The sequence below is a fragment of the Crocodylus siamensis genome, chromosome 8 (genome assembly GCF_052110815.1).
Source record: "Crocodylus siamensis isolate JL-2025a chromosome 8, ASM5211081v1, whole genome shotgun sequence".
Lineage (NCBI taxonomy): Eukaryota > Metazoa > Chordata > Crocodylia > Crocodylidae > Crocodylus > Crocodylus siamensis.
This window is the reverse complement of record NC_143402.1, coordinates 52,549,341-52,577,243: the sequence shown is the minus strand read 5'-3', so window position 1 is coordinate 52,577,243 and position 27,903 is coordinate 52,549,341. Positions and strand designations below refer to the sequence as shown.

General features: G+C 58.2%; 1 protein-coding gene across 7 annotated transcripts in view; it reads left to right on the top strand.

Moving 5' to 3' along the window:
* The window catches only part of HUWE1 (HECT, UBA and WWE domain containing E3 ubiquitin protein ligase 1), a 78,999-nt gene that overhangs the window by 36,195 nt on the left and 14,901 nt on the right, over positions 1-27,903 (top strand). For 5 of the 7 annotated variants that reach the window (XM_090060663.1, XM_090060662.1, XM_090060660.1 and 2 more), the window contains 28 exons: positions 236-412; positions 2,478-2,628; positions 2,962-3,344; positions 6,907-7,102; positions 7,362-7,529; positions 8,599-8,744; positions 10,091-10,157; positions 10,452-10,657; positions 11,239-11,450; positions 12,216-12,398; positions 12,725-12,894; positions 13,262-13,407; positions 13,724-13,799; positions 14,329-14,427; positions 14,850-14,983; positions 15,112-15,283; positions 15,972-16,200; positions 16,797-16,975; positions 17,554-17,643; positions 17,739-17,896; positions 19,656-19,701; positions 20,779-20,988; positions 21,394-21,646; positions 22,165-22,298; positions 23,171-23,385; positions 24,033-24,321; positions 26,101-26,203; positions 26,800-27,439. In XM_090060663.1, the coding sequence (XP_089916789.1) occupies positions 236-412; positions 2,478-2,628; positions 2,962-3,344; positions 6,907-7,102; positions 7,362-7,529; positions 8,599-8,744; positions 10,091-10,157; positions 10,452-10,657; positions 11,239-11,450; positions 12,216-12,398; positions 12,725-12,894; positions 13,262-13,407; positions 13,724-13,799; positions 14,329-14,427; positions 14,850-14,983; positions 15,112-15,283; positions 15,972-16,200; positions 16,797-16,975; positions 17,554-17,643; positions 17,739-17,896; positions 19,656-19,701; positions 20,779-20,988; positions 21,394-21,646; positions 22,165-22,298; positions 23,171-23,385; positions 24,033-24,321; positions 26,101-26,203; positions 26,800-27,439 (5,232 nt within the window). The remainder of the gene's footprint in view (positions 1-235; positions 413-2,477; positions 2,629-2,961; positions 3,345-6,906; positions 7,103-7,361; positions 7,530-8,598; positions 8,745-10,090; positions 10,158-10,451; positions 10,658-11,238; positions 11,451-12,215; positions 12,399-12,724; positions 12,895-13,261; positions 13,408-13,723; positions 13,800-14,328; positions 14,428-14,849; positions 14,984-15,111; positions 15,284-15,971; positions 16,201-16,796; positions 16,976-17,553; positions 17,644-17,738; positions 17,897-19,655; positions 19,702-20,778; positions 20,989-21,393; positions 21,647-22,164; positions 22,299-23,170; positions 23,386-24,032; positions 24,322-26,100; positions 26,204-26,799; positions 27,440-27,903) is intronic. The other 2 variants (XM_090060658.1, XM_090060664.1) reach the window with 2 other exon arrangements.

Here is a 27,903-nt window from a genome sequence, read left to right as displayed (position 1 = left end):
TCTGGAGGCAGAGGCTGGGATAGGTGGTAGACCTAATTGGTGGCTCTGGGGATATGGGTTTGGGGCACAGGAAAATAGGTGTCAGGTGCCAGATAGGGGCATGTGGGTCTGGGGGCACAGGCTGGGGAATGCAAATCCTGGCAGGAAGTTATAGGAGGCAGTAAGAGGGGGCAGGGCCCCCTTTTAGCCCTGCCTCCAGCCCCACTGATCCCCACCCCTCCCATCCCACCCCCAGTACCTCCAGGCCAATGGGAACAACTGGCGCTGGTTTGACGACCGCTCAGGGCGCTGGTGCAGCTACAGTGCCAGCAACAACAGCACCATTGATGCAGCCTGGCAGGCGGGCGAGCCCAGTGTGCGCTTCACAGCTGGGCGGCGCCGCTATACCGTGCAGTTCACCACCATGGTGCAGGTGGGCAGGGCTAGGCCAGCAGGTCACCATGGGGGAGGGTGGGCACAAGCCAGCTGTGTCACCTCTGTGATGCTGGGGGATGAGCCACAGATGAAGAGCAAAGCTGGGTCATCACTAGCCCCCATCCCCATCCTACTGCCTTGCTTCACCTTTCACCATTCCTCAACTCAGGTTCTTCCCCTGCAAGTGAAGCCCCCCTCACCACTTCCACTCTGCTCCTTTTAAGCTTTTCCTACCACTTAGTCCCAGCTTCTGGTTTGTCCCTCTTATCACCAGGATCCTGGTTTTCTCTGATTTAAAAAAAAAAATCCAAAATTCTCAAATAACCTCTCCCCCTCCCCCCCCCCCCCAAAAAAAAAAAAGTGTTTTTCCACGATTAAAATGAAATGCCATTATCTATATAGGTGTTAGTTGAACATAACATTTTATTGATATATTTACAATTTTAAAGCAATTTGGAAGCTTATTGGTGTCTCAGTCATCATTCTAATAAAATAAATGCTAAATACCTATATATTTTGGCATTTGATTTTGTTTGTTTTTTAATCATGGAAAATTAGAGTCCCCCTGCTCCCCTCACACATGAGGAATGGGTCTAGCTGCAGCTGTCCCACCACGCTGCTTTGTGGTGCTGAGCAGCCCTGATACATTGGTGCCCTGCCAATGCCATTGCCCCTCACTTTCAACACACTGTCCCCTGCCCATGAACCATGCCAGTGCCCTTCATTCCCGGGCCTGCTGGAGGTGGCCCCTAGCTGCCCCGTCCCACTCAGCCCTGCATAGACTCACAGGATGGTGGTCTGTGGAGACGTGGTGGGGGACAGCCTTCATGCAGTGCACCTCATGTAGAAGCACAGGCAGTGGCTGGGGCACCACACACTGCCCGTGCCACTGGATGAGCCAGCTGGGAGGACCAGCGCTGTGCTCCACAGCAGCAGAATGAAGCAGAGCACAGCTCTAGCCCAGGTCATGCTGTAGACAGCAGGAGGAGGGCGAGGGGCTCCAGGCAGTCTCCATCCTGTCTAGGCTGGAGTGTGTCAGGTGTGGTGGCTCCAGCTCGTATGGGCAGCGGGAAGAAGGAGATGCTTGTGGCAGCCCCACCCCAGGCTGGGGCTCCCATGCTGCATCAGGCAACACCCCCTCCCCACACATCCCCCCCCCCCCCGACAGTACGGGCATCAGGCCCCAGTGTCACTGGCCATATAGCTCCCTAATGTTCCCAAAGAACCCTGCCCCCTTTTCCCCACTGGGAGGGGTAGGTGCCTCTGGACAGGCTCTGGTGGTAACAGCATAGAGCTGGGTTTGCTGGCGGCACCAAGCACTGCCTCAGATCCACCCTGTCCCCTGCTGCAATCCTGGTGCCTGGACACCTTTCCCCCAGCACCAGCAGGCATCTGTGTGCGCGCCCTGTTTTTCCCCGCCCTGCCCCCCTCTCCCACCAGACAGACCCCAAGCCCTGGCTTTCCAACAAGCCCTCTCCCCACCCCACCCCAAACTTAACTGCTGGACCTGCTCCCATCACCCTGTCTGGCTGTATGACTGGCCCTCCCCCCAACCAAGACCTTTGAACTTCACCTTAATATCTAAGTTTTTCCTATTCTATGCCTCTGAAGCTTCTCCCACTGCTCCTATGTTGTTTGCCAGGCTCCCTGGCTCTAAGCTCCACTCCTAACACCTAAGCTCTGCCCCACCACTCCTAAGCCTGTCCCCCAATACCTCAGTCCACCTCATTAGTCTTCAGCCCCACCCCAACACCTAGCCTAGGCCCCTTTCACTGTACCCACAAGAAGCTGCTCTTGCTACCTGTAAGGTTCTTCTGCCAGACGCCCTGGCTGTAAGCTCCTTCCATCACATTTAAGCCCCATTCCCAGTCTGCTTAAAGCCTATCCCCACCCTAAGCTCTTCCTTATATCTAAGTTCTTCCTGTCACTTAAACCTTGCTCCTAACACATAAGTACCTGCCATCATCAAAGCCTCTCCTATCATTCTAAAGCCCTGACTCCAGCTTTAAGCTCCACCCCTAGCTGGTGATTGTTGTTGACCTCTCCTCCCCACACCTCCACAGGTGAATGAGGAGACGGGGAACCGTCGCCCTGTGATGCTGACGCTGTTGCGGGTGCCACGAGCCGGAAAGGGCAAGGATGGGGCTGAATTGGAGCAGGCTCTAGATGAGACCAAGGAGCCCGAGGCGGGGGCCAAAGACGATAAGGGGCCAGGTACAGCAGGAGTGAGGGGCACTGTGCAGGGTGAAGGTGCTGCAGGTGGGGCTGAGGGGCACTGCGGGACTATGATGGGGGCTGTGGTTCAGGAATGATGCACACTGGGGGATGAGGGGTGCTGCAGGTTGAGACTGAGGGATACCAGGTCCTGTGAATTGGGAGTGAGGGGCACTGTGGGGCAAAAGTGAGGGTAGTGGGGATTAGGAGCAGTGAGGGGTTGGGGAGAGGGCTGAGGGTCAAGAGCAAGGGGCACCATGGAGTGGTATGAGGGCTGTGTGTCAGGAGTGAGAGGTACTGCAGGTCATGTCTCATCCTCTTCTCCCCCACCAGAGGCATTGCCTGCCCCATCCAGCCCCACGCCAGCCCCAACACCAGTCCCAACCCTAGGGGAGGTGGCAGTGACAGAGGCCGCAGGGGTGGGTGAGGAGCTGCTGCAAGGGCTGCCAGCAGAGCTGGCACCTGTGCTGCTGCGGGCCTGTGCCTCAATGCTGGCGGTGCCGGTGGACCCTGACACACTGCACGCCACACTACGCCTCTGCCTGCGCCTCACACGGCGCCATGCGCACGCCCTGCTCTTCGCGGAGCTCCGCAGTCCTCGCACCATCTTGGGTCTCACCCAGAGCTCCGGCTTCACCGGCTTCACCCCCCTCGTCACTCTGCTGCTGCGCCATGTCATTGAGGATCCTGCCACGCTGCGTCACACCATGGAGAAGGTACCTGCCCCTCCTCACCCCTGGGTACCATTTCCCCCTGCCAGCCATGCTATGGAGAAGGTACCCATACCACCCCCCCAGGCACTGCCAATACTGCCCCCCATCCAGCTATACCCTGAAGAAGATATAAGCAACTGTATATAGTCTCTTGTACTCCCAGTCAAGTCATAGGCACCCTATTCCCTTAAGAGAGTGTGGAGATGTTTAATAAGGACAAGTGGAAAGTCCGGCGCTTAGGGTGGAAGAATCCCATGCACCTGGGGACCAACTGGCTAAGCAGTGGCTCTGCAGAAAAGGACATGGGGATTAGAGTAGGCAATAAGCTGAAAAGGAGCTAGCAGTATACCCTTGTTGTAGAGAAGGCTAACATCATACTGGGCTGCATTAGTAGCCAGCAGATCAAAGGAAGTGATTTTTCTTCTCTATTCAGCACTGGTGAGTCCCCATCTAGAGTACTGTGTTACAGAAAGGATGTGGACAAATAGGAGACAGTCCAGTAGAGGGCAACAGAAATGGTTAGGGGGCTGGGGCATGTGACTGAGCAGAGGTTGAGGGAACTGAGCTTATTTAGTCTGGAGAAGAGAAGACTTAGGGGGGTGGGATTTAATAGCAAGCCTTCAGATACCTGGAGGATGATTCCAAAAAGGATGGAGCAAGACTACTCCTTGTTCTGTCTTTTGCCACCACTGAGAAATCAATGGTCTGAAGTTGCAGCAAGAGAAATTTAGGTTGGATATTAGGAAAAACTTTCTCACTACGAGGGTAGTAAAGTATGGGAACAGGTTACCCAGAGTAGCTGTGGAATCTCCATTCTTGGAGGTTTTCAAGCCCCAGCTAGACAAAGACTTGGTTGAGGTGAGATAGTTGGGGATGATCTTGCTTGAAACAGGTGGTTGGACTAGATGACCTCCTGAGGTCCCTTCCAACTCTCATTTTCTATGATTCTAAGATACTTGTAGCCACCTCTGGGTACCACCAGCACCCCCCTTCCATTCAAGCCAGGGATGGAGTACAGGCACCTCAGAAAGGAGCTTCTTGTAGCCCCTAGTCATGCCATGGTGAAAGTGTCCATAGCTCCCCTGGGCATTGCTAGCACTGGCCTCCTCAGCATGAAGAAAATATAGCCAGGATACCCCTATAGCACCCCTCAACCAAGCCATGGTGAAGGTACCTGTAGATCCCAAGGCACCAGCAGCGCCCGCTGCCCGCCCCCTCCCCCCCCCCCTCGTTTCCTAGACATGCTGTGGAGAAGGTATCTATACCACCCCCTTCCCACTTATGATTGCCCCCTCCAGCCACAACATGGAGTAGCTACAGGCACCTCATGCAGTATACTGTACGCCCGTCAGGCCATGGTGAAAGTACCCACTGGCCGCCTGGGTATTGCCACCACTACCCTTCCTCCTCCCCACCACCCACTGCCATAGTATGCAGAAGGTATAGGCACCCTGTACAGCACAATATAGTCATGTCGTGGAGAAGGTATCGATCTCCTTCCTCATGCACTACCCCATGGAGGAGGTACACATACTGCCCTGGGCACCCCATACAGCACCCTGTATTCCCCAGCCTGGCTATGGTGTACGTACCTGAGCAGGTCCCCTGGGTACCCCCAGCCAGACTATATAAAGAAGATCCCCTAAACCCCCCTGGGCACCACTTCCCAAGGAACCTCCAGTACCATGGGGAAGGTGCACCCAGATACCCATTAGCTCCATGCCCAGCCACGTCATAGAAAACTTACAGACACCCTGTACACCTAGTCATGCCATGGAAAAGGTACCCATAGACATGACCCTGTAGATGGAAGAAAAAAAAAAATTTGGGATGGGCTGAGCACGTGCCCACATGTGCGCAAGGCCCAACCCTCCTGCCCACAGGTGATTCTGTGAAGGGAGGGGGAAGTTAGTGGGGTGGGGACGGGGGCAGTTGCTGCCCAGCTGGGGCAGGGCAGAGTGTGGGACAGAGCTGTGGCTCATCTGTGGCAGGGGGGCACCTCCCACTGCTGCATGCACACCAGGAGGGCACAGGGGGCATGTGCCCCCAGATCTGCGTGGGTCAGGTCAGGGTGCCACTGTGGCTGTGCCAGGCTCTTATCAGCAGAGGGCTGCACTTAGGGTGGGTAGCAGCAGCTCTGGGAAGGGGAGTCAAGGGGACTGTGGCGAATTTTGGGCTGACTGCAGCCCGGCACTGCCCCAACCTGCAGTGGCAGTCTGCCCAGCCCCGCACAGATCCTGGGACACATGCCCCACTCATGCCTCTTGGGGTGCATGTAGCAGCAGGAGCCACACCCCCCTGATGAGCCACTCAGTCCCCCTCCCTGCCGGCTGTGCATCACCTGTCCCTCCCCTAACCTCAGGCTGCCCCAGCCCCACTCCCTCTCACCACTGCCTATACACCCCTCCCTATCCCTGCTGCAGCCATCGGAAGTCCATGGCCAGGCTGCCTTGTGGCCCTACCACTGCCAAGTTTGGGGAGGCTAAGCTCCATTAGCACCCCCCCTTCCTCTGCCTATCCCTGACCCCCCTGCCCAGCACTGCCCCTGCAGCCAACCATATGGAAGAGCTGCAGGCAGTACATGGTATGGAAAAAACACCTGTATAACTTTCCAGGTAATCCCCAGCTGTAGCCACACCATGGAGAAGGTACCTTTTACCCTCATGGGCACTACCTCCCAGGTACCCCCAGGGAACCTCTGGTACCATGGAGAAGGCACAGGCCAGGCACCTACCAGCACCACCCTGCAGCTGGGGCATGGATAAAGTACCCATCACCCACCCCACCTCCCCAACGAACTCCCTAGCCATACCACAGAGAAGGTCCTCTTACCTACCTACCCCACCCCCGGCCTCCAGGCATCCCCACCCCCAACCACACCAAGGGGAAGGTAAAGATATCCAGTCCCCTCTGGGTACCCACCCCCCTCCAGCTCTACTATCGGGATTGTATAGGGATCTGGTATCTTCCAGCCACAGCACGGAGAAGATGCAAGGAGCTTACTGCTCTGTTTGTCATGCCCGAGAGGAGATGGGACTCCCCCTTCCCCCTATACAGTGCCAGGTACCCCTTGCCCCCTCATAGTCATACCCCAGAGAGAACCCCTCTTTATAGCTCCATGTTCCCCCTGCCCCCACAGCTACACCCCAGAAGAGAGAAGATCCCTATGCACAGTTCCATGCACCTGCCCCCGCGCAGCCCTAAACGCACTACATGCTATACATGTGCACTGCAGTGCTGAGAGAGGACCCATGTGTCTGGGGCTCCTGTTCCACCCCTCCTCAGCTCTGGAATAGGCAAACCCAGGCATTCTGGTCCCCCCTCATCCCCCATGCCTAGCTCTTGTGCTGTGCTATGGAGGAGGTGGTTCTCTGTACAGCCCCAAGCATACCCCTGACCCCAGGTCATGCCATCTAGGAGGCAGGGTCTAATCTGACGCCTACCCTTGTTTTGCCATCTAGGAGGCAGGGCTCAGTCTCCCCTCCCCCCACCCCAGTCATGCCATGCAGGAGGTAGGGCCTGGCCTTATTGCACCCCCTACCCCTACCTCTGGTCCCCTCTGCAGGTGGTGAGATCAGCAGCCACAAGCGGGGCAGGCAGCACTACATCAGGGGTGGTGTCAGGCAGCTTGGGGTCACGCGAGATTAACTACATCCTGCGGGTGCTGGGCCCAGCTGCCTGCCGTGATCCTGATGTCTTCACAGAAGTGGCAACAGCTTGCTTGCGCATCGCCCTGCCTGCACCCCGTGGCTCTGGCACTGGTAAGCCCAACCCTCATCCTAGCCCCACTTAGCCCCTCTGCAACTGCCCCCTGTGACTCCAGCACTGTTAAGGCCTGCCCCCAGCTCCATCTGCATACTTGTGTCCACCTCCCTGTGACTTTCGTATCAAGCCCTTCCCCCATAGTCCTAATGCCACCCACACCCCTTCCTTGCTGGTAACCCCATCCCACTGACCATGAGCAAAGGGAGGTTGGGCCCCAGATGCCTGTGTACCAGCTGGTGCCTGTCTCCTGCACAGCCTCAGATGACGAGTTTGAGAACTTGCGTATCAAGGGCCCCAATGCGGTGCAACTGGTGAAGACAACACCACTCAAGCCAGCTGCCCTGCCCAGCATCCCTGACCCCATCAAAGAGGTCATCTATGACATGCTCAACGCCCTGGCTGCCTACCACGCCCCTGATGAAGGTACTGCCCACAGTCTAGGCTCTGTTTCCTTGTGTTTAGCCCCACTTCATCAAGGGGGTCATCTGTGATGTGCTTAATGCTCTGGCCACCTACCATGCCCCTGGGCTAGGCCTTGCTCCCTGTCTGGCATCTCTGACCACATCAAGGAAGTCATCTGGAATATGCTCAATGCCTTGGTTGCCTACCATGCCCCTGAAGAAGGTACTGCCCCCCTGAGCTAGGCTCTCTCACCCCCCCACAAGGAGATCACCTAAAACTGGTTCTCAACCTTTTTTGTACCATGACCCATTTGCCAAGATCGATGGCTTCTTGCAACCCACACCACTCCAGGCCATGCTGGGGCCCCTCACTTCCAATTGGGAACCCCCCAGCTGCCCCTATTCCGCTTGGGCCATAGCACAGTGGCTGCAGTGGCTCTGGCTCATTGTGGGCAGCAGCGGAGCGAGTCCAGCCTGGCACTGGCTGGAGGGAGGAAGAGGGGGGGCCTGTGGCATACCTGCCCTTGGCTGGGGCTCCAGGGCTGCACCAGACAGCCTGGTCACAGCGCCCCCCCCGAGCAGTCTCCTGGCCTTCCCCTGCCATGAGCACAGGCATCAGCCCTGCAGATGCCTCCTGCCCTTTCCCCCACACTTGCTTGTGACTCTTTGAAATATTCTTGCAACCCACTTTTGGGTTGTGACCCATGGGTTGAGAAACGCTGCCCAGGAGCATGCTCCAGGTTCTGACTTGGCTGCACCTCCCGGATGGAGATTGTGGCTCCAACCTACTGAGCTAGGCCCTCCCCCCACAACCTTCAGTCCAATCAAGGAGGTCACTTCTGACTGGCTACATACTTTGGCCACTGACCCTGCCCTCAACTTTGGCTCAAATCCCTGTTCCCCCCAGGGCTCCACTCTATGCCCAAGCCTCATCTGCTCACTTCCCCTGGCTTGGGTTTGCCCCCCCCCAGGTTCTGCCCCCCACATTGCTCCTACCAGGGACCCTCCCTCACATCCCAGCTGTATCCCAGCCTCTTTCCCCCCAGCCCCTTGTGTGGGCCAAGCACCCATTAATCCTGCATGGCCCACAGGGGAGAAGGCAGAGGCACGGGCAGCAGTGCCAGTGCAGGAGCTGAGCCAGCTGCTGTCAGATGTGGGAGATGACCTAGATCAGCAGCTGCGTGGCCTTGCACGGCCCCCCAGTGATTTTGAGCCCCCACCTGGCTTTGCCCTCAATGTAAGTGTCTGCAGCAGAGGGATAAGAGATTTGGGGAGGGTAAGATGGGCCAGGGGTGTGGGGTAGTTCCTGGGGGCTGAGATGGACAGCTGGTAGGAGGAGTCAGGGGGCTGAGATTGGCAGGGCCTGAGGTGGGAGGCTGATTTAAGGTGGAGGCTTGGGGTCAGGGTTAGATCTTCCATCTATTCTTATTGACCTGTCGCCAGGGCGTAGCAGCTGGGATGATATTGCGGAGTCTGGGGGCTGGGATGGGCAGGGAGGCTGAGATTTGGCAGGGGATAGAGAAGAGATTTGGGGTCTGATGGGGATAGATGAGGGACTTCCAGGGGGTAGCAGTGCAGGGGCTGAGGACTTACAGGGTACACGGGAGACTCCTAGCAGGTAGCATTAGGGAGCTGGGAGCATATGTGGGATGTAGTGGGGCTAAGGGCTAGTGGGTCAGATGTGGGGCCTGAGGGCTCATGGGTAGATCAGAGGTTCCCAAGGGGTACCGGTAGAAGGTTGGGGGTAATGTCAGGGGGGCTGGTGGGAAATCTCCAGGTCCCTAGGGGCTGGGGAGCCAGGAGGGGGTAGATGCTTCTAGAGCATAGAAGCAGAGGTGGGGGTATATGGGGGCTGGGGCTGAGGGGCACTGCTTAGGGTCTGAGGCCTGGTGGGGCAGTTGGGAAGAGGGGGGTTGTGGGTTGAATTAAGTGGGGCCGGGGGGTGGTGGCTAGGGGTAAGCAGGAGCAGATGGGAGGCTTCCAGGAGGTAGCAGCAGGGGTAGGTGAGGGTCTGAGTGGCTAGCAGGGGTGGTGGGGGCTTCTAGATGGTAGTGACAGAGTTGGGGTAGATGGGGGTGGGGGAAGGCCTCCCAAGCAGCAGGTGGGTGTGGCAGAGGGCTGAGTGGCAGTGGCTGGAGTTTGACAGGTAGACAAGGTGGGTAGGAGGGGTTTTTCCAGGCAGTAGCAGCAGGGTCAGGGGGGACTGGTAGGGGCAGATAGGGGGCTGGGGCCTAACAGGCCCAGGATGGGGGTCCCAGGGGGTAGCAGCAGGGGGCATATGGAGGGTTGGGGCTAAGGGATCCTTGCAGGATGGCTGAGGGCTGATGTGGGGGGGAGGGGTCTGGAGTTGGTAGGGGGCTGCCAGGGAGTTGGGGAAAGATTCCAGAGGGGTAATGGCAGGGCGCTGGGGGCTGGCAAGGGCAGATGGTGGGCTCCAGGGGCTCATGGCAGGGACATCAGGGCTTGATCTGGGGAGCTGTGGGTTACTTGCAGGTGGCAGATGGGAGCAGATGGGAGATGCTGAAGGATGCTTGAAGGGCTCTTCCTCTGACACCTGCCCCCTTCCTTCCTTCCTCACCCCAGACCCAGGTGTTTGGAGCAGATGGGTCAGCTGCTGAGACACCGCCCAGTGTGACACCCCAGGGCGAGGGTGAGATCCTGGCTGGACAAGGGCAGATTGAGGGGGTGGTTCCCTGCCCCTCCCCATAGCTTGAGGGCAGGTGGCACTGGGGTAGGGGCAGAATGAGAGGGTTGTCCTTGCCTGGGGTGGCGGGGAGCCTGGATGCGGGTTCCCTGACACCAGGAGATGTGAGTCAGTGCCTGGATGCTGGGTTTCTTTGCTTGGGGATAGGGGACATCCACCAGGGTCCTTCAACCTTCCCCTGCTCCCCTGTAGACACCTGGGTTTCTCCTCCTCTCTGCACCCCTCCTCCCCACCCCCCAGGCGCTGCAGCGGATGAGAGCAGAGACGGGCGCAAGGACAAGGAGGGTGAGCGGGAAGAGCGGGGCCGGGCACGGGGGTCACGCCCACTGCTGCCCACCTCTACCATCCTGCGTCTTCTGGCCGAGCTGGTACGCTCCTACGTGGGTATTGCTGCCCTTATCGCCAACTACAGCTATTCCGTCGGCCAATCTGAGCTCATCAAGGAGGCAAGTCTCTACTCCTGGATGCCAGGGTTCCCTGTTCCTGGGTTAGGATGCAGATGCCGGGGTTCTTTGGTAGGGGAGGAGGGGGTTGGATGCTGGGGTTCCTTGTTCCTGCAGGGACCTGGATGCTGGGGTTCTCTGGAATGAGGGGGGCAGACTTTGGGGGCTTGTCATTAGGTTGGGGGGGGCAGATGCTAGGATTCTTTGCCACAGGGGGAGGCTGGACTCTGGAATTCTCTGCTCTGGGGGTCCCAGCTGCCATTGGTTTCTGCTGGGGAGGGGAGGGGCAGGCAGGGGCTGGACATTAAGGCTTTCTGGGGAGCCTGGACACCTGAGTTGTCCCTCTACTCTGAATGAGTAGGGTTTACTGTGTCAGAATGGGAAGTTGGGGGCTGGGACCCTGACCACCTTGGTTCCCTTAAACTCTGCAAAGGGCAGCCAGGGGGCTGTTGGCGTTAAAGCCAGGAGGGAACCAGGCACCTGGATATGCGAGTTCTCTGGAAGGGCAGCAGGGCCTGGGGGCTTACAGTGGTGGGGGTGCCTAATGCCCAAACACCTTAGTCCCAACTCTGCTTCCCATGCAGGATTGCAGTGTGCTGGCCTTCGTCCTGGATCACCTGCTGCCACACTGGCCAGCGGCCGAGGACAAGGACACGCCAGCTCTGGCACGGCTCTTCCTGGCCAGCTTGGCAGCTGCAGGCAGTGGCACTGATGCCCAAGCTGCCCTTGTCAGCGAGGTCAAGGCTGCCCTGGGCCGTGCCCTGGCCATGGCTGAGAGCACTGAGAAACATGCCAGGTGTGTCTGGATGCCAGGGTTCCTTGCAGCCCAATGTGGGAAGTGACTAGCAGACCACCAGGGTTTCAACTGTGGGGGGCTGGAACTGGGGCCATAGATGCCTGGGTTTCATTCCAGTTTGGGTTGGGAGGAGCTGGGGCCCTAGATGCATGGGTTCCATCCCAGTTCAGGGGGGGAGGAGCTGGGGGCCCAGACTCCAGAGCTGCTTCCAGCAGGAATGTGTGGGATATGCCAGCTCGGCCTGTGGTCATGGGGTTGGGACCAAGAATCTTGGGTTCCAGCCCAGCCTGAGGGGGTGGGGGCAGGGTTGGAGCTAGTGTCCAGGACAGCTTTGTGCTAGACACCAGCCTATCTTAGGGCTGGGGGACAGGGTGGAGCTGTGGGGGCCCAATACATCTGGGTTCTCTCTCAACTCAGAGCTGTGTACCCAGATGCCTGAGATCCTTCCTGATTTGAGACCATCAGGGCTTGGACACCTGGGTTCCAGGCAGAAGAGGAGGGGCTGTACTTGGGTGCTTAAGCATCTGGGTTCCCTGCTGGGGGGTGTGGCAGGGGAGGACATTTGGATGTCCAGGTTCCTAGGAGGAGGTGTGGGGCTAGGTACTTAAACACTTGGGTTCCTGGTGGTGGAGCCCAGGCATTTGGACACCTTGGTTCCTAGGAGGTTCAGGGCCTGGGATCTCCGGGGGGGCTGGGTTCCTGGAGTAAGGGGTGGGGGCTGAAGCACTTGAACTCCTGGGTTCCCTGACCCCTTTGGCCCCGCAGGCTGCAGGCAGTGATGTGCATCATCAGCACCATCATGGAGTCGTGCCCATCGGCTTCAAGCTTCTACAGTAGCGCAGCTTCCAAGGCACCACACAATGGGCTCAGCAACATCATCCGCCTCTTCCTCAAGAAGGGGCTGGTCAGTGACCTGGCACGTGTGCCCCACAGCCTCGATCTCTCCAGGTGCCGCCTGGATGCTGGGGATCTGGGAGGGGTGGGCAACAGAGCACTGGGGAGCCTAGACCCCTGGGGTTCCTGGGAAGTGTCCATGCATTGGGGTTCACTGGGGGAGGGTGGGGAGGGCATTCCCAGACATCAGGGTTTACTGGGGGTTTGGCTGGAAGGGGGACTCCATGGGTTGTGGAAGATGGGATGGAGTCTGAAGCATTAGATCAGTGAAGGCAGAGAGCCCGGATGCCTGGGTTCTTTAGGCATGTCATGGACTCTGAGGGAAGGTGGAAGAAGCCTGGATGCCTGAGTTCTCTGGCTCAGTCCTCTACCTCCCATAGCCCCAATATGGCAAACACAGTGAACGCAGCATTGAAACCACTGGAGACACTATCGCGCATTGTGAACCAACCCAGCAGCCTCTTCGGCACCAAGGGCAGCACCAGCAAGAGCAAGAGTGAGGGTGATGCTCCTCCCAGTGCCCGCCCCCCTGGCACCAACCAGCCGCACGGTAGGCCTGGATGCCAGGGGGGGCCTGGGGAGGAACCAGACCAGGGGCCCTGAACTCCTGAGTTCTATCCCAGCCCAGCAGGGGAAGGCATCTGGGGTCTCAGACACCTGGGGCTTATCCCAGCCTGGGTGGGGGACAGGGGTGGGGCTGGATGCCTGGGTTCTGTCCTAGCCTTGAGTGAAAGTGGGAAAGGGGCAGGTGCCTGGATTCTCTTCTGACCTGGGAGGGGCAGGGGCTGAACACCAGGATATTTTGGAAGGGCCATAAAGGGGCTGATGGGCTGGAAATAAGAACTAGGACTCCTGGTTTCTCAGGGAGGGGTGGAGCCTGATGCTGGGCCCCACCTCTGACTCTACCCCACCCCCAGGGGAGCCAGGTGAAGCAGAGGCCCCTGAGGATGGGGACACAGCACAAGCTGAGGTTCCTGATGGTGACATCATGGATGGGGAGGCCGAGGGCGACACCGTGGTCATCGCTGGGCAGCCCGAGGTGCTGAGCACCCAGGAGATGCAGGTCAGGTGGTGAGGCCAGGGGGAGGGGGCAGGGACAGTAGAGAGGGGTGGAGCCAACAGGCAAAGGGGGGCAGCCCAAGGGGGTGGGGCCAGTGGTCATGGAGCAGAGTAGCCAAAGGTGTTTAGCATACAGGAGAAGTAGAGAAGGGGTAAGGCTTTTAGGGAGGGAGTGGGGCAGCCTCAGGTACTCAGCACCTAGGAAATGGGAGATCAGGGGTTGAGGGCCAAGCCAGTGAAAAGGGTGGGACAGTTCAAGGTTCTTAGCACCCAGGAGAGCACACCAAGGGGCAGGGCTCTGACCCCACTTCCTTCCTCAGGTGGAAAACGAGTTGGAGGACCTGATTGATGAGCTGCTGGAGCGAGATGGTGGCTCTGGCAACAGTACCATCATTGGTTAGCACCTGGAGGATGCTGGGTGGGCTCAGGGTTAGGGTGCTTGGGAAGGTGCTTGGATGTCGGGGTTCCCCGGGAAGTGGGGGGTAAGACATGGACTTCGCAAGTGGGATCCAGGGGCATGTGGATGCTGGGATTCCCCAGGGGTAGTGGGTTTGGGAGGGTTGTAGTCTACCCTTATACCTGGGTCCTCATGGGAGTCTGGAGTACCTGGACACCAGGGTTCTCTAAGAAGGTTAGGAGCTTGTCCTGACTCCTGGGTTCCCTGTGGTGGGGCAGGAGTCTGTGTGCCCAGCCTCCTGAATCCCCAGGCAGGAGGAGGCACTGGATCCCTGGGTTCCATGGGAAGAGAATTAAAGGGGTGCCCAGTTGCCTGTGTTTCCCAGGCAGTCGGGGGCAGAGTGTCTGTTTGCCTGGACACCTGGATTCTCTAGGAGGAATATCTAGATGCCAGAACTTCCCTGGGAGGGCTGTATAGTGGTGTAGGTATGTCCACCTGGATGCATTTCACTCACTCTCCCCCCTGAAGTGAGCCGGCCAGGCGAGGATGAGTCCCAGGAGGACGTACTCATGGACGAGGCGCCTGCTAACCTGAGCCAGGCCTCCACGCTGCAAGCCAACCGTGAGGGTGCGCCCAGATGCCAGGGTTCTTTGGGCAATACTGGGGGAAGGTGCCTGTACACCTGGGTTCTTCAGGGCAGGGATTCATGGGTTCTCGGGCAAGGTGGGGAAGAGCATCCAAATGCCTGGGTATCCTGAGGCAGGGAACAGCAGAGGTGTGCCTGGGTTCCCTGGATGGGAAGGCACAAGGATGCCTAGGTTTTTTGGGTGGGGAGAGGGGCAGGGGGAAGTGCTGGGATGCCTGGGTTCCCCAAGGCAAGAGGGGACTGGGAGGGGCAGGTGCTGGGATCCTGGGTCCTGTGGCTGGGGTGGGTGCTCAGTTGGGCATCAGGCATAACAGTGCATGCTGGGTGCCTGGTTTCTCTGGTTTGGAGGAGTGGGGTGCCAGGGGCCTTGATGTCTATGTTCCAACCCTTCCCACCTCCAAAGACTCGATGAATATTCTGGACCCCGAGGACGAGGAGGAGCATACACAGGAGGATGACAGCAGTGGCAGCAACGAGGATGAGGATGACAGCCAAGATGAGGAGGAGGAGGAGGAGGAGGAGGATGAGGATGACCAGGTTTGCCTGGATGCTGGGATTCTGCCTGGGAGCATGAGCTGGCAGCCCAGCCACCTGGTCTCTGTTTGGGAGGGGATTCTGGGAGACCAGATGCCTAGGTTCCCTGACCCTGCTCCTGGCCTGTGCAGGACGATGAGGAGGGGGAAGAGGGGGAGGAGGAGGAAGATGATGATGACGGATCAGAGATGGAGCTGGATGAGGACTACCCCGATCTCAGCGCCTCCCCACTTGTGCGCTTTGAACGCTTTGACCGCGATGATGACCTCATCATTGAGTTTGACAGCATGTTCTCCAGTGCTGGTGTGCCGGAACGCAGGGTTCCCTGGGGTGGACGTGGGGAGGGGGCTGGCTGGGTGCAAAGGTCACCTGGCTGGGGAATGGGAGGACCTTAGATGCCTGTGTCCCCAAGTGAGAAATGAGGTAGCCAAGACATTTAGGTCCCTGGAGGGGTGTGGCCCAGACATTGGGCTCCTTGTTGGGGCAAGGGGCTGGCCAGGTGCTGGAGTTCTTCAGAGTGTGGTCCAGGTGCCTGTGTCCCTATGAGGAAGGGGGAAGGTATTCATACATTTGGGTTCCCAGGGAAGAGAGAGGGGAGCATCTGGATGCATGGGTCCCTGAGAGAGAAAATAGGGTGGGGAGCTCTGATGCCTGGCTTCCCTGGGGGAGAAAGGGGGGGGGAAGGGCGGGGGGGGCTCATGGACACCTGGGTTCCTTACCCTGAACCAGGAGCCCCTGGTCCTTTTGATTTTTTCCCTGGGTGGAGGCAGCAGCCAGGATGCTTGGGTTCCCTGGTAGGGGTGAGGGGTCACCAAGACACCTGGGTTCTTCAGGTGTGGGTAGGGGGTATTATCAAGCTATCTTGGTTCCCTTGGGTGGGTGCAGGCCAGCCAGGATGCCTGGGTTACCTGGTGAGAGTGGGGACTGCCCAGATGCTTGGGTTGTCCATACCCTGTACTTACTACCTCTTCCCTCCCCTCCTTCTTCTCAGCGGACATCCCACCGTCACCTGGTAACATCCCAGCCACACACCCGCTTATGGTGCGCCATGCTGACCATGGCGCCCTGACACTGGGCAGTGGCTCAGCCACCACGCGCCTGGCGCAGGGCATCGGGCGCAGCCAGCGGACACTGCGCCAGCTCACAGCCAATGCTGGGCACACCATCCATGTCCACTACCCGGGCACGCGCCAGCCCAACCCACCCCTCATCCTACAGAGGTGAGTCCCTGCCACCTCCCCAAGTGGTGTTGTTCTGGGCCATGTCCTGCCTCAGAGTTGGGCACACCTTGGTTCTTCCCTGGCATACACTCTGCTGTTGCTCAGCTGGTTCTACCCCAGAGCTGGCTGCATCTTGACCTTCTCTGGCAGTGTTATACTCAGCCATTTCCTATGTGTTTCCCCCTTTCATTGTTTCCCCAGAGCTGGACACATCTTGGGTCATGTTATACTTGGCCATTTTTTGACTGGTCCACGCTTGCCGACTGGTGTTAAATTTACATGTTTCCCAGTTACTGTCTCCAGAGCTTAGCACATATTAGCCTTCCCTGGGCAGTGTTTATACTTAGGTGTTCCCCATTCCAGGACTGAGTATATCCACCTGCCCTGGGTGGATTTATGTCTAGACATTCCTCAGGCTCCACAGCCCTGAGCTGGTTACATCTCAGCCTTTCCCAATGCAGTGTTATATTTGGCTGTTCCCCTTGTGTTCTACACTGGAGCAGGCTGCATCTCAGCTTTCCCTGGGCAGTGTTTTGCTTGGCTGGTCCCCAGTCACTCCACCACAATCTCACCCCCCAGCCCTGCTTCCCTTGCAGGTTGCTGGGCCCGTCAGCAGCGGCTGACATCCTGCAGCTGAGCAGCAGCCTTCCGCTGCAGAGCCGGGGCCGTGCCCGTTTACTGGTTGGGAATGATGATGTGCACATCATTGCCCGCTCTGATGATGAGCTGCTTGATGACTTCTTCCACGACCAAAGCACAGCCACCAGCCAGGCAGGTGAGTGGAGAGTAGGACTAAACTGGGGGCTGACTTACCTGCCTGGTTGGTGGCTATGGGACCTGAAGGCAGGGGATGAGGCCTACTTTAGCCAGCTGCTAGGCAAGAAAGGGGGTGGGGGGCCTGGGGACAGGAGGTGCAGGACCTGGCTTATACATGAGCCAGGCATGCAAATACAGAGCAGGGGCTGGGGCTTGGGGCAAGAGGTGGGGCCTAGTGAGTGTGGGTGGGGCTTAGCACAGAGGGTGGGGCCTGGCTTAGCCACCAGCAAGGTAGGCAAGCATGGGACAGGGCTTGGGGCTTAACCCGCACCCAAGCAAACAAATGCAGGGTGGGGTCTGATTCAGGACAGAGTGTGGGGCTGAGGGTCTAATTGGGTAGGTGGGGCTTAGAACATGGGGGCTGGGGCCTCCCTTAGCTACCTGATAGGCAGGTGAGGGACAAGGCTTGGAGCTGGGGGCAGGGCTTGGGTGTGTCTATTGACCAGGCTGGGCCTGGGAGGCAGGGTGTGAAGCTCTGGAGATACAGCTTTTCTCCTGACTCTCTACCTTGTCCCAACTCTGCCTCCACGCCCCCAGGAACTTTGTCAAGCATCCCCACAGCCCTAACACGCTGGACTGAGGAGTGCAAGGTGCTGGATGCCGAGAGCATGCACGACTGTGTCTCGGGTGAGTAGTTGTTACCCTGCCTCCTCCCCCCTCCCCCTGCCCCAGTCCTTCCTGAGCCCCCCTGTCCCCCTAACCCCCTGCCTTCCTCCCTGCAGTGGTGAAGGTGCCCATCTTGAACCACCTGGAGGCACTGCGGGATGAGGAACTGGAGGAGAGGCGTGAGAAGCGGCGCAAGCAGCAGGCTGAGGAAGATGAAGCCAAGGCAGCTGACAAGGCCCCTGATAATCCTGAACCTGCAGAGTCCAATGCTCAGGTGCCCCCCCAGCCCTTTAAGGCTTACAGGGACAGGGTAGGGAGGATGCAGAAGGGGGAGCATGGACACCCTCCCCTCCCCCCCCATAGGTCCTAGTATGGGAGTGAGAGCTTCTGGCATTGGGAATGGGGCAGGAGGGAGGGAATAAGGGCCCTATAGGAGACAGGCCACCCCCAGTCAAAGCCCTATACGTGGACAGTTCCCCTTCTCCCTTAGTAAGTTCCCCTAGATTGAGAACTGACAGTGGATAGGACCCAGACTAGGTCCATATAGGGAACACAGCCTCCCTCCCCAACCCCCCAAATAAGGGAGCCTATAGGGGCCAGCTACCGCTTCTCCTTGTTTAGAGTCTTATAGGAGATGTGCATCCACTTAGCAATTATCTCCATATCAGAGCTTTATAAGGGACACTCCTTTTCCAAATCAGGACTCTGTAGGGCAGGCTTGTCCAACATACAGCCCGCGGGCTGCCGTGCAGCCCTCCAAGCTGTTTTCTGAGGCCCGAGGGGCTGTGACGGGGAAACAAAAGTAAACACTGTACTTTCATTTTGGGGGGGAGGTGGAGGTGATGTGGTACCACTTCCTGTGAGGTCTTTGAATATGGCTCACCAGCCCACTGGGTGATAAAATGTTTATGCTTTGGCCCCACATTCAAAAAGGTTGGACACCCCTGCTATAGGAGATAGGACCACATCCCCCACATGGCTCCAATCTAGCAAGTACTGCCAGATCAGGGTCCTATAGGGAGCAGCCCCTCTGCGAACTTGCATATAAATAGGGTGGCATATAAATATAAACCATTCAGGTTTGGCAAGGATAGTCCCAGATTTTTTAGGCTGTCCCAGTGCCTGAGCCAGTTCACAAGCCACACTCAGTTGATAGAAAATAGAAGTAAAAATACTGGATTGATGCCACACTGCCTGGCCTGGCTCCTCCTGAACAGTGATTGGGGCAGGCTGGGCTGGACACTACATCTCCTGCACTGCATTGAGGAAGCAGCCACGGCAAGGTTGGGGAGGGGGGTGGGGAGTGCAGTGTAGTATCTTGAATTTCTTTAAAAGTATGGTCAACCAGCCTACAGATTGGGGCCCTGTTGGGGTCACCTTGCCCAGCTTGGGCAGCACCCCCCAGTCAGTTATATAGGAGACATGCTCTCACCTAGCAAGTACCCTCATATCAGGGTCCTATAGGGCAGTAGTTCTCGACCTTTTTTGTACCAGGACCCATTTGTAAACATTGATAGCCAGTGCCCCTCTCTCCTGACCCACTGCCTCCTGCCCCCGAGCCCCAGCCCCCTAGTGTGTGGGCCAGTGGGGGGAAGGAGGGGTTGTGTGGTGCATGGGGAGCCCCAAGCAGCTCCTTGTAGGCTGGAACCTTGTAGACTGGACAGCCTGCAAGGGGAAAAAAGCTTTCCCATGTTTTTCTTCTTTAAAGGAGAATCCATTTTTAAAGTTTGTTGGTGATCCTTTCATGCAATGTTGCAACCCACAGATTGAGGAATGCTGCTATAAGGAGCACCTACCTCCCATCCCAATTTGGGATGGTCACCCCCAGGTTCAGAGCCTTAAAAGGGACAGGATCTCCCAGACAGGGTTCTGTAGGAGGCAGTTTTATCTTGCCCCAGACCCAGGACCCTATACAGTCCAGCCCTCCCATTTCCCTAAGATCAGATCCTTAAAGAAGGCAGCTCTCCCCCCAGATCAGTGTCTTAAAGGGGTCGGACCCACCCCCGCCCTCACTCTCCCATGTCCCCCCACAGGGAGCCACTGTGCCATCACCCAGCCCCGCGGAGCAGAGCTTGGCAGGTAATGTGCCCTGCCTCCACCCCCTCTACCCCACAGTGCCCCTTACAGGCTGCCCCATGCACCATCACCATCGCTGCCGGGCGGCGTGGGCTGAGGTAGTAGATTGTATAGTTCTGGGTCACACCCGCGCGGAGATAACTATACAGCCTACTGTCTTTCCTGCGCCGTTCCCCTCTCACCGCTTCCACCCAGGTGCCTGGGTCCTGCCCATCACAGGGTCCTGGGAGGAAACAAGCCAGGGCCAGACTCCTGGGTTGTATCCCAGAGCTGGAGGTTATGGGGAGCCTGGATGCCTGGCTTCTATTCCAGAGCCAGAGAGTGGGAGAGGAGGTGAGAGCATGGACACCTGGGTTCTGTCCCAGAGCTGGAGGATGTGCATGGGAGGAGGTGGGAGCCTGAACGCCTGGGTTCCAAGAGGGGTGGGGGCTGAGAGAGGAGAGAGAGCAAGACACCTGGGTTCCAACCCAGATTGGGGGGAGGGGGCTGGTGGGTGGCTGGGAACCCAGATACCTGGATTCCTTGCTGCCAGCACTAGGGTGAGGTAGTAAGTTGTATTGTTGGGGGGTCGGGATTGGAGCCCTGGTGTTGAGATAACTATACAACTTACTACTTTCCCTGGCGTTGGCCCTCACTGCAGGGAGTAGGGGTCATCTGTATACTGGGGTTCTGTCCAGCTCCAGGAAGGCAGAAGGGAGGGGGAGCAGGGGGTTAGAGCTGGGAACCCAGACACCTGGGTTCTCTCCTAGCTTGGAGATTAAGAGCAGAGCCTGGGAGCCCAGATGTCTGGGTTCTTTTCTGGCTCTGAGAGGAGTTGGGGGGGGTGGTAATAGAGCAGGGGCTTGAGAGCATCAATGCCAGGGTTCCCTCTTGGCCCTGCAGGGGTGTTAGCACAGGTCCATGGGAGCCTGGATACTTGGGTTCTCTCCTGGCTCTGGAGAGTAGAGGCAGGATTAGAGCAGGCCCTTGGGAGTCCTGGTTGCCTAGGATCTCTTCCAGTCCTGTGTGGTGGGGTATCACAGGGGCCTGGGAGCCCAGACTCCTGGGTCCCATCCCTGAGCCACAGCCTCTCTCCCTCAGCAGAGCGGGTGGGCACCTCGCCAGGTGCAGAGGGGCCTGAGGGCGGGGCCCAGGCGGGGCTGGAGCCCCGGCCGATGCCAGGGACAGGGGCTGTGGAGCCAGGGGGTGCCGAAGGTCCCAGCACCCTGCTGCTGCCTGCTGAGGACCCAGGGCCTGGGCGGCCCGACGCAGAGGCCACACAGATGGAACTGTCACCTGCCCCCACCATCAGTGAGTGCCTAGTTGTCTGAGTCCCCAGCCTGCAGGGAGACTCAGACACCTGGGTTCTTTCCTCCCTGCCCAGTATGCCTGGGTTTTTCCCCACCCTCCTGGGAAAGAGCGGGGAAGTCCAGATACCTGGGTCCCAGCCCTCTTGGGTAGGGGGCAGGCACCTTGGTTCTCCCAGGTCTAGGAGTGGGCTGTGCAACCTGAGGGATTGAATCAGGGGTGCACCAGGAGCCCAGATGCCTGGGTTCTCTCACCATTCTTGGAAGGAGCTGGAGCAGCTAGTATAAGGGCTGGCTGGGAGTCCCAGACACCTGGGTTCTCTCCCCAATCCAGGGTCTAATCACAGGGTTTGGGGGTACCTCAACAACTGGGCTCCTCACCATCACTCCCACCCCTTAAATCCCCTAGCCTCCCTGTCACCGGAGCGGGCTGAGGACTCAGATGCACTGACGGCTGTGAGCAGCCAGCTGGAGGGTTCACCCATGGATACCAGCAGCCTGGCGTCCTGCACCCTGGAGGAGGGTGGGGCTGAAGGACCCCCAGGGGGTAGTGCCCCTGCGCCAGCCCCCCCCACCCCCCCAGGTCCTACTCCTGCAGGCCCTGAAGGGCTGCCCCCAGGCCCTGAGGGGCAGGCTGAGACTGAGCACCCGGGTGAGGACAGGTAAGCTGGGGCCTGAGAGGAGGAAATGGGGGCAAAGGTACTGGGGGGGAGATAGGAGGTGGGGTGGGGTGGGGCAGGTGAGAGAGGAAGTAGGGATCATGGGAGGGGAGCATGTGGGGAGTACTCCGTGGAGGCTAGGAGGGGTGATGTGGGCAGCTGGGGGGTCTGGGAGGAGACTCTGGGGGGAATGGAAGGGGGCAGAAGGCAGCGGGGGACAGGGGCAGGTAAAAGTAGAGATGGGAGCCATGGGAGGAGGCAGATGGGGCTGGGGGGTAGATAAGGGGAAGGGAGCACTGGGCAGGGGGAGATATAGCAGATGGAGGCCATAGAAGGGGGTATGGGTACCAGGGGTTGGGCAGATAAAGGCAGTGGGAGAAGCAGGGGTTATGGGGTCATATTGAGGAAGGCGGGGATAAATGGGGGACACTGGGGGATCCTGGAGTCTCTCAGGGGGCAGTGGGGGGAAGGATCCTGGGGGCAGAGGTCTTTCCTGGAGCTCACCCCCAGCCCCCCACCAGCTCACCCCCAGCCTCATCCTCGGAGAGCTCATCCACACGGGACTCGGCTGCGGCTATCTCAGGCGCTGACTCACGTGGCATCCTGGATGAGCCACTGCCCTCCACCAGCAGTGAAGAGGATGACCCTCTGGCAGGTGAAGCAGGCACCCAGGCATCTGGATGGGGCCGTGGCTGCCACACCCTAGAGCTGGGCATATCTCAGCTGTGCCTGGGTGGGGTTATACTCAGCCTCTATACTCCACAGATGGCTGAATCTGGTGGTCTCTCTAGCCAGTACCTACACCAGAGCTGGGCGTATCTCAGCTGTGCATGCAAGGTTATACCCTGCTGTTCTGCCCCAGAGCTGACTGACTACATGCATCTCTGGTGTCTCTGAGTGGTGTTACACTTGGCTGTTGCCCACTCCAGAGCTGAGTGCATCTTAGCCATGCCTGTTTGGGGTTATACTCAGCCACTCTGCCTCAGAGATGGTTCCCTCTAGGCCATGTTATACTCAGCTGGTGCCCACCTGCCCCACCTCAGACCTGACTGCATTTTTGGTGTTTCCCAGCTGTCCTATCCCAGAGGTGGCTGCATTTTGGGCTCCCTTGTACTCTGTTATACTTGACCGTTCCTCAGCCATTCTGCCCCCAACCTGGCTGCATTTCAGTCCTGCCTGTGTGGAATTATACTCAGCTGTTTCCCACCTCACCTTAGAGCTGTCCGCAAGTCTGATTTATGCAGTACTATACCTGCCATTCTCTAGCTGCCCCACCCCAGAGTTGGCTGCAGCTCTACCTTTCCTATGTAGTGTTAACGTTCCTCAGCCACCAGAGAGCTGTATCTCATCCCTGCACGTACCATTTTACAGTTAGCCATTCTCTGTTCACCTCCATCCAGAGCTGGCTGCATTTCGGGCTGCCTTTTGCCATGTTATACTATCTGTTCCACCCCAGATCTGCCCATCACTGACACCCCATGTGTCCCATTTCCACACACACCCCCCCCCCAACCACCACACCTGCAGGCATCAACCTTCCAGAGGGTGTGGACCCATCGTTCCTGGCAGCGCTGCCTGACGATATCCGACGTGAGGTGCTACAGAACCAGCTGGGCATCCGGCCACCTGCCCGGGCACCCCCTGCTCCTGCTGTCCCTGCACCCCCTGTCGTGGGCAACCCCAGTGTCACCGAGGTCAGCCCTGAGTTCCTGGCTGCCCTGCCCCCTGCAATCCAGGAGGAGGTGGGTGCTGCCCAGGGGCAGGGACTTTGGCAGGGCCTGGAGCTTGTAGCTAAGGTGGGAGGGGCTTCTAGTAAGGAGGGGGATTTAGCAAAGGTGGGAGGGGCTTCTAGTGTGGCATATAGCAAAGGGGGTGGGGTTTCTAGCAGGGGCAGGAGATTAAAGTGGGAGGGGCTCTTTGGCACTGGCAAGGTCTGCAGCAGATGGGGTGGGCTTTCTGGCAGGGGTGCCCTATAGTTGAGGGATGGAGCTTCTGCCAGGGGGAGGGCTTAACAGGGAAGGGGTGGGTAACCAAGACCCCTGGGTTCTTGTTCATCTGTGGCCTAGGGCAGGGTTTATGATAGGGGGTCTGAGTAGGCTGAGATGGGGCTGCCTGGAGGTGGGGTTTCTGATAGGGGTGGAGCCAAGCTAACTAACTAGGGGTGTGTGTGGCTTCTGATAGGGCAGGGCCTGTTCCCACCAGCACCCTCTTAACACTCCTTTCCCCACCCCTACCCCAATCACAGGATGCTTACATCTTCCTTTGGAGAGAGAGAGAGAGTGTGAGTGTATCCGGCCTAACAGCACCAAAGGGCCTGGCACAAATGAGTCGCAGCCTGGCTCCCAGTAGAGGTGTGGCCATCACTAACACCCCCTTCGCCCACCCCCAGGTACTAGCCCAACAGCGGGCAGAGCAGCAGCGGCGGGAGCTGGCAACAGGCTCAGGCTCAGACTCGCCCCTGGACCCGGTGACTTTCATCCAGACACTGCCATCAGAGCTGCGACGCTCAGTGCTAGAGGACATGGAGGACTCGGTGCTGGCTGTCATGCCCCCTGACATTGCTGCTGAGGCCCAAGCACTGCGGCGTGAGCAGGAGGCCCGGCAACGCCAGCTCATGCACGAGCGCCTCTTTGGCCACTCCAGTACCTCTGCCCTGTCCGCCATTCTCCGCAGCCCTGGTGAGTCCCCCATGCTGTGGCCTTACACCCCAGAACTGGGTGCATCCCAGCCCCTGGTGTTCCTGCACCCCTTGTCCCTGCAGTATTCCACTTGGCCGTTCTGCTCCAGAGCTGGGTGTATCCTAACCAACGCTGTTCCATTAGGCTGGTTCCCTGCCTGTTCCACCCCAGAGCTAGATGCATCCCAGCCTCTGGTATTACCGAACCCCTTGTTCCTGCAGTGTCTTGCTCTGTTGTTCCAGCCCATAGCTGGGCACATCCAGCCCAGAGATGTCTCCAGATTCAACCCCCCACAACAGAGATGTATTCCACTCAGCCACTCCCCTGGCTGTTGCACCCCAAAGCTTGGTGCATCTAGTCCAGAGACATCTCCAGCTTCCCCACCACCACTCCCTTCCCTGGCCAGTGGTGCTCCACTTAGCTGCTTTCCTGCCTGTTCCACCCCAGAACTGGGTGCATCTTGCTCAGCAGCATCCCCAAATCTCCATCTCCTGCCCTTTGGTGTTCTACTTGGCTGCTTCCCCTCCAGAGCTGGGCACATCCTGACCTGCCACAGTCCCCAGGTCAGCCATCCCTTCCATGCTCCACTCGGCTGTTTCCCCACAACCCTGTCAGAGATGGGCAAATCTCAGCATCTGGTGTTCCCAGATCTCTTTTTTTTTTTCTTCAGTGTTCCATGTGGCCGTTCCACCTCAGAGCTGGGCACATTCTGGCCTGCAGTGCCCCCAGATTCTATGTCTCCCCCCACCCCCAACTCCCTTCCCCAATAGCTCACGGCCTCACCTTCCCTATGGTACCCCCCCAGTGTTATACCTTGCCCCAGAGCTGGCTGCATCTCAACTCTCTCTATGGGGTGTTATACTTGACCAGTCTCAGCTGTTGCACCCCAGAGCTGGCTGCACTTCAGCCTTGTCCCTATGAGGGGTTATTCTACTTGGCTGTTCCTCTGTTGCCCCACCCCACAGCTGGGCCTAACTGACCCTTCCATGGAACATTATACTCAGTTTTTCATGAGTTGCCCTACCCCAGAACTGTCTGCATTAGGGGCACTCCACAGCACCCCCACCCCAGAGCTGACTGCACCTCAGTCCCCTCCATTGGGCATTATAGTCAGCTGTTTCCCCAGCTGCCCCATCTCAGAGCTGTGCTCATCTCAGCCCTTCCCATGGGTTTCATTATTAAGCTTGGCAGAATTCAATTTTTTTTAATAACTTGGACAAAAACATCAAGGTTTATTTTAAGTGTTTGTTTTGATTTCTTTATCAATTAAAATTTCAGGATTGGGGGAAATTAGGGATATGGGGGACAGACAATTTATTAATGACAATGTGCTATTATTATAGTGCTGTTTAACCCCCTGCTGTGACAAATGTACTACTGTAGGACTGTCTTCTCCGCTTTGTCACTTCCTATTTCTTTGTTCCCAGTGTCACGGAGTTTCTGGGAGTTGTGGTCCACACTACAGTCAGCACAGTTCTGCAGGACTGCTGCCCCTGTCCTCATACATCAGATGTATTTTTTTTTCTCAAGTTCACTTTCTGTAAATTTTGATTATTGGTGATGGACATTATTATTCTGTCAGTCTGCAAATGGGACATGAAATTACTGTTTATCAACATTCACTGATAAAAATTGAATTCTGCCAAGCCTTGGTGTGATTCTCTGCCATTCCTCATCCATTCCATCCCAGAACTGGCTGTACCTCCATCTCCCTCAGGCAGTGTTATGGTCAGCTAGTCATTCCCCAGCCCCATGCTCATGGTCTCCCCATCCCTGCAGCCTTCACAAGCCGCCTGAGCGGGAACCGTGGGGTGCAGTACACACGCCTGGCTGTGCAGCGAGGTGGCACTTTCCATATGGGTGGCAGCAGCAGCCACAGCAGGTACTGTATGCCTGGGTCCCCTCCCAGCCCTGCATCAAGAGGGGTTAGAGCAGGAGCTGAAGGGAATTTGGTTGCCTGGGGTCCCCTTCCTGGCCCCAGGAGGGTGGGGGGTTAGAGTAGGAGCTGAGGGGAGCCTGAACATCTGGGTTCCCCACCCCATACAGGGAGCTGTAGGAGCCCAAATGCCTGGTTTAGAGCGGGGGCTGATGGGAGCCTTTTCCGGCCCCAGAAAGAGAGCAGGGGCTGATAGAAACCCAGATAGCTGGGTCTCCATGCCCTGCCCCTGGAGGGGTTAAAGCAGGGTCTGAGGGGAGCCCAGACATGTAGGTTTTCACCTTACTGTGGGAAGCCAGTGGGTATATTGGGCCTATCTGAATGTCTGGGTTCTCCACCCAGCAGCCAGGCTTTCTCTGGGGTTGTGAAGGTGGTAGGACTCGTACCCTTCTAGACACCTGGTTTCTCCTCCCCACTCCTCTGCCCAACAGGTGGGCACTGCCAGGGGTAAGGGGGAGGGCAAGCCCTCCTCCCTTCGCAGACACTTGCATCCCTTCACACCCTGTGTCTCTCCTCTCCCCCTTTTGCTCCCTCCTATCCAGGCCATCAAGCAGTGCAGTGGACAGCCTGCTGCGCCTCCGTGGCCGCCTGCTGTTGGACCATGAGGCACTGTCATGCCTGCTAGTGCTGCTCTTTGTGGATGAGCCCAAGCTGAACACAAGCCGCCTCCACCGTGTGCTGCGCAACCTGTGCTACCATGCACCCACCCGCAGCTGGGTCATCCGCAGCCTCCTCTCCATACTCCAGCGCAGCAGCGAAAGCGAGCTCTGCCTTGAGACCCCCAAGCCTCTGCCGGCCTCTGCTGCTTCCCCCTTAGAAGACAAGGGCAAGCGGGGTGGGGCCAAGGCAGGTCCTGCCCCCTCACCGGAGCCCCGTCCCCTAGACCTCCTACATAAGATGGAGGCCAAGAGCTCCGGGCAGCTGTCATGGCTCTCTGTGTCCATGGATGCCGCCCTGGGCTGCCGCACCAACATCTTCCAGATCCAGCGTGGAGGAGGAGGAGGGAGTGGAGCTGGAGGAGGGGGTGGAGCTAGTGGAGGAGGGGGTGGAGCCAGTGGAGGGGGTGGGCGCAAACATACAGACCGCCATGCCCCACCCCCTGGCGCCACTGTCCACATCCACCCACAGGCAGCACCAGTGGTGTGCCGCCACGTGCTCGACACCCTCATCCAGCTGGCAAAGGTGAGCCAGGGAGGGGGGTGCTAGGGTACTACAAGTGTAAAGGGGTGGCTGGGGGTGCTGGACCAGTAGGGGGATCTTTTGAGGCAGGTGCTAGGGCACAAGGCAAGTGACAAGGGGCTCTGGGGCACTAGGGAGGCAGGGGGCCTAGTGCAGTGCCTGCTGGTATTATAGAGTGGCTACAGGGGCATTGTTGGAGACGAGAGAGCAGTGGGTGGGTGCTGGGGCACTGGGAGGTGAGGGAGGATTATTGGGGATCTGTGGAGTGCTAAGGGGGTTGCTGGGGCTACTAGGGAGAGCAACACAGTGCTGGAACACTAGGAGATGCTGAGGGGGTTGGGGGTTACTGGGGCACCAGGGGCTATGTGGTGGAAGAGGAGGGTGGAAGCAGCTGATGGGCACTAGGAGGCACCATGGGGGTGATGGAGGGTGGAGGGGGCTGCTGGGGCACATGGGGGCACTGTGGG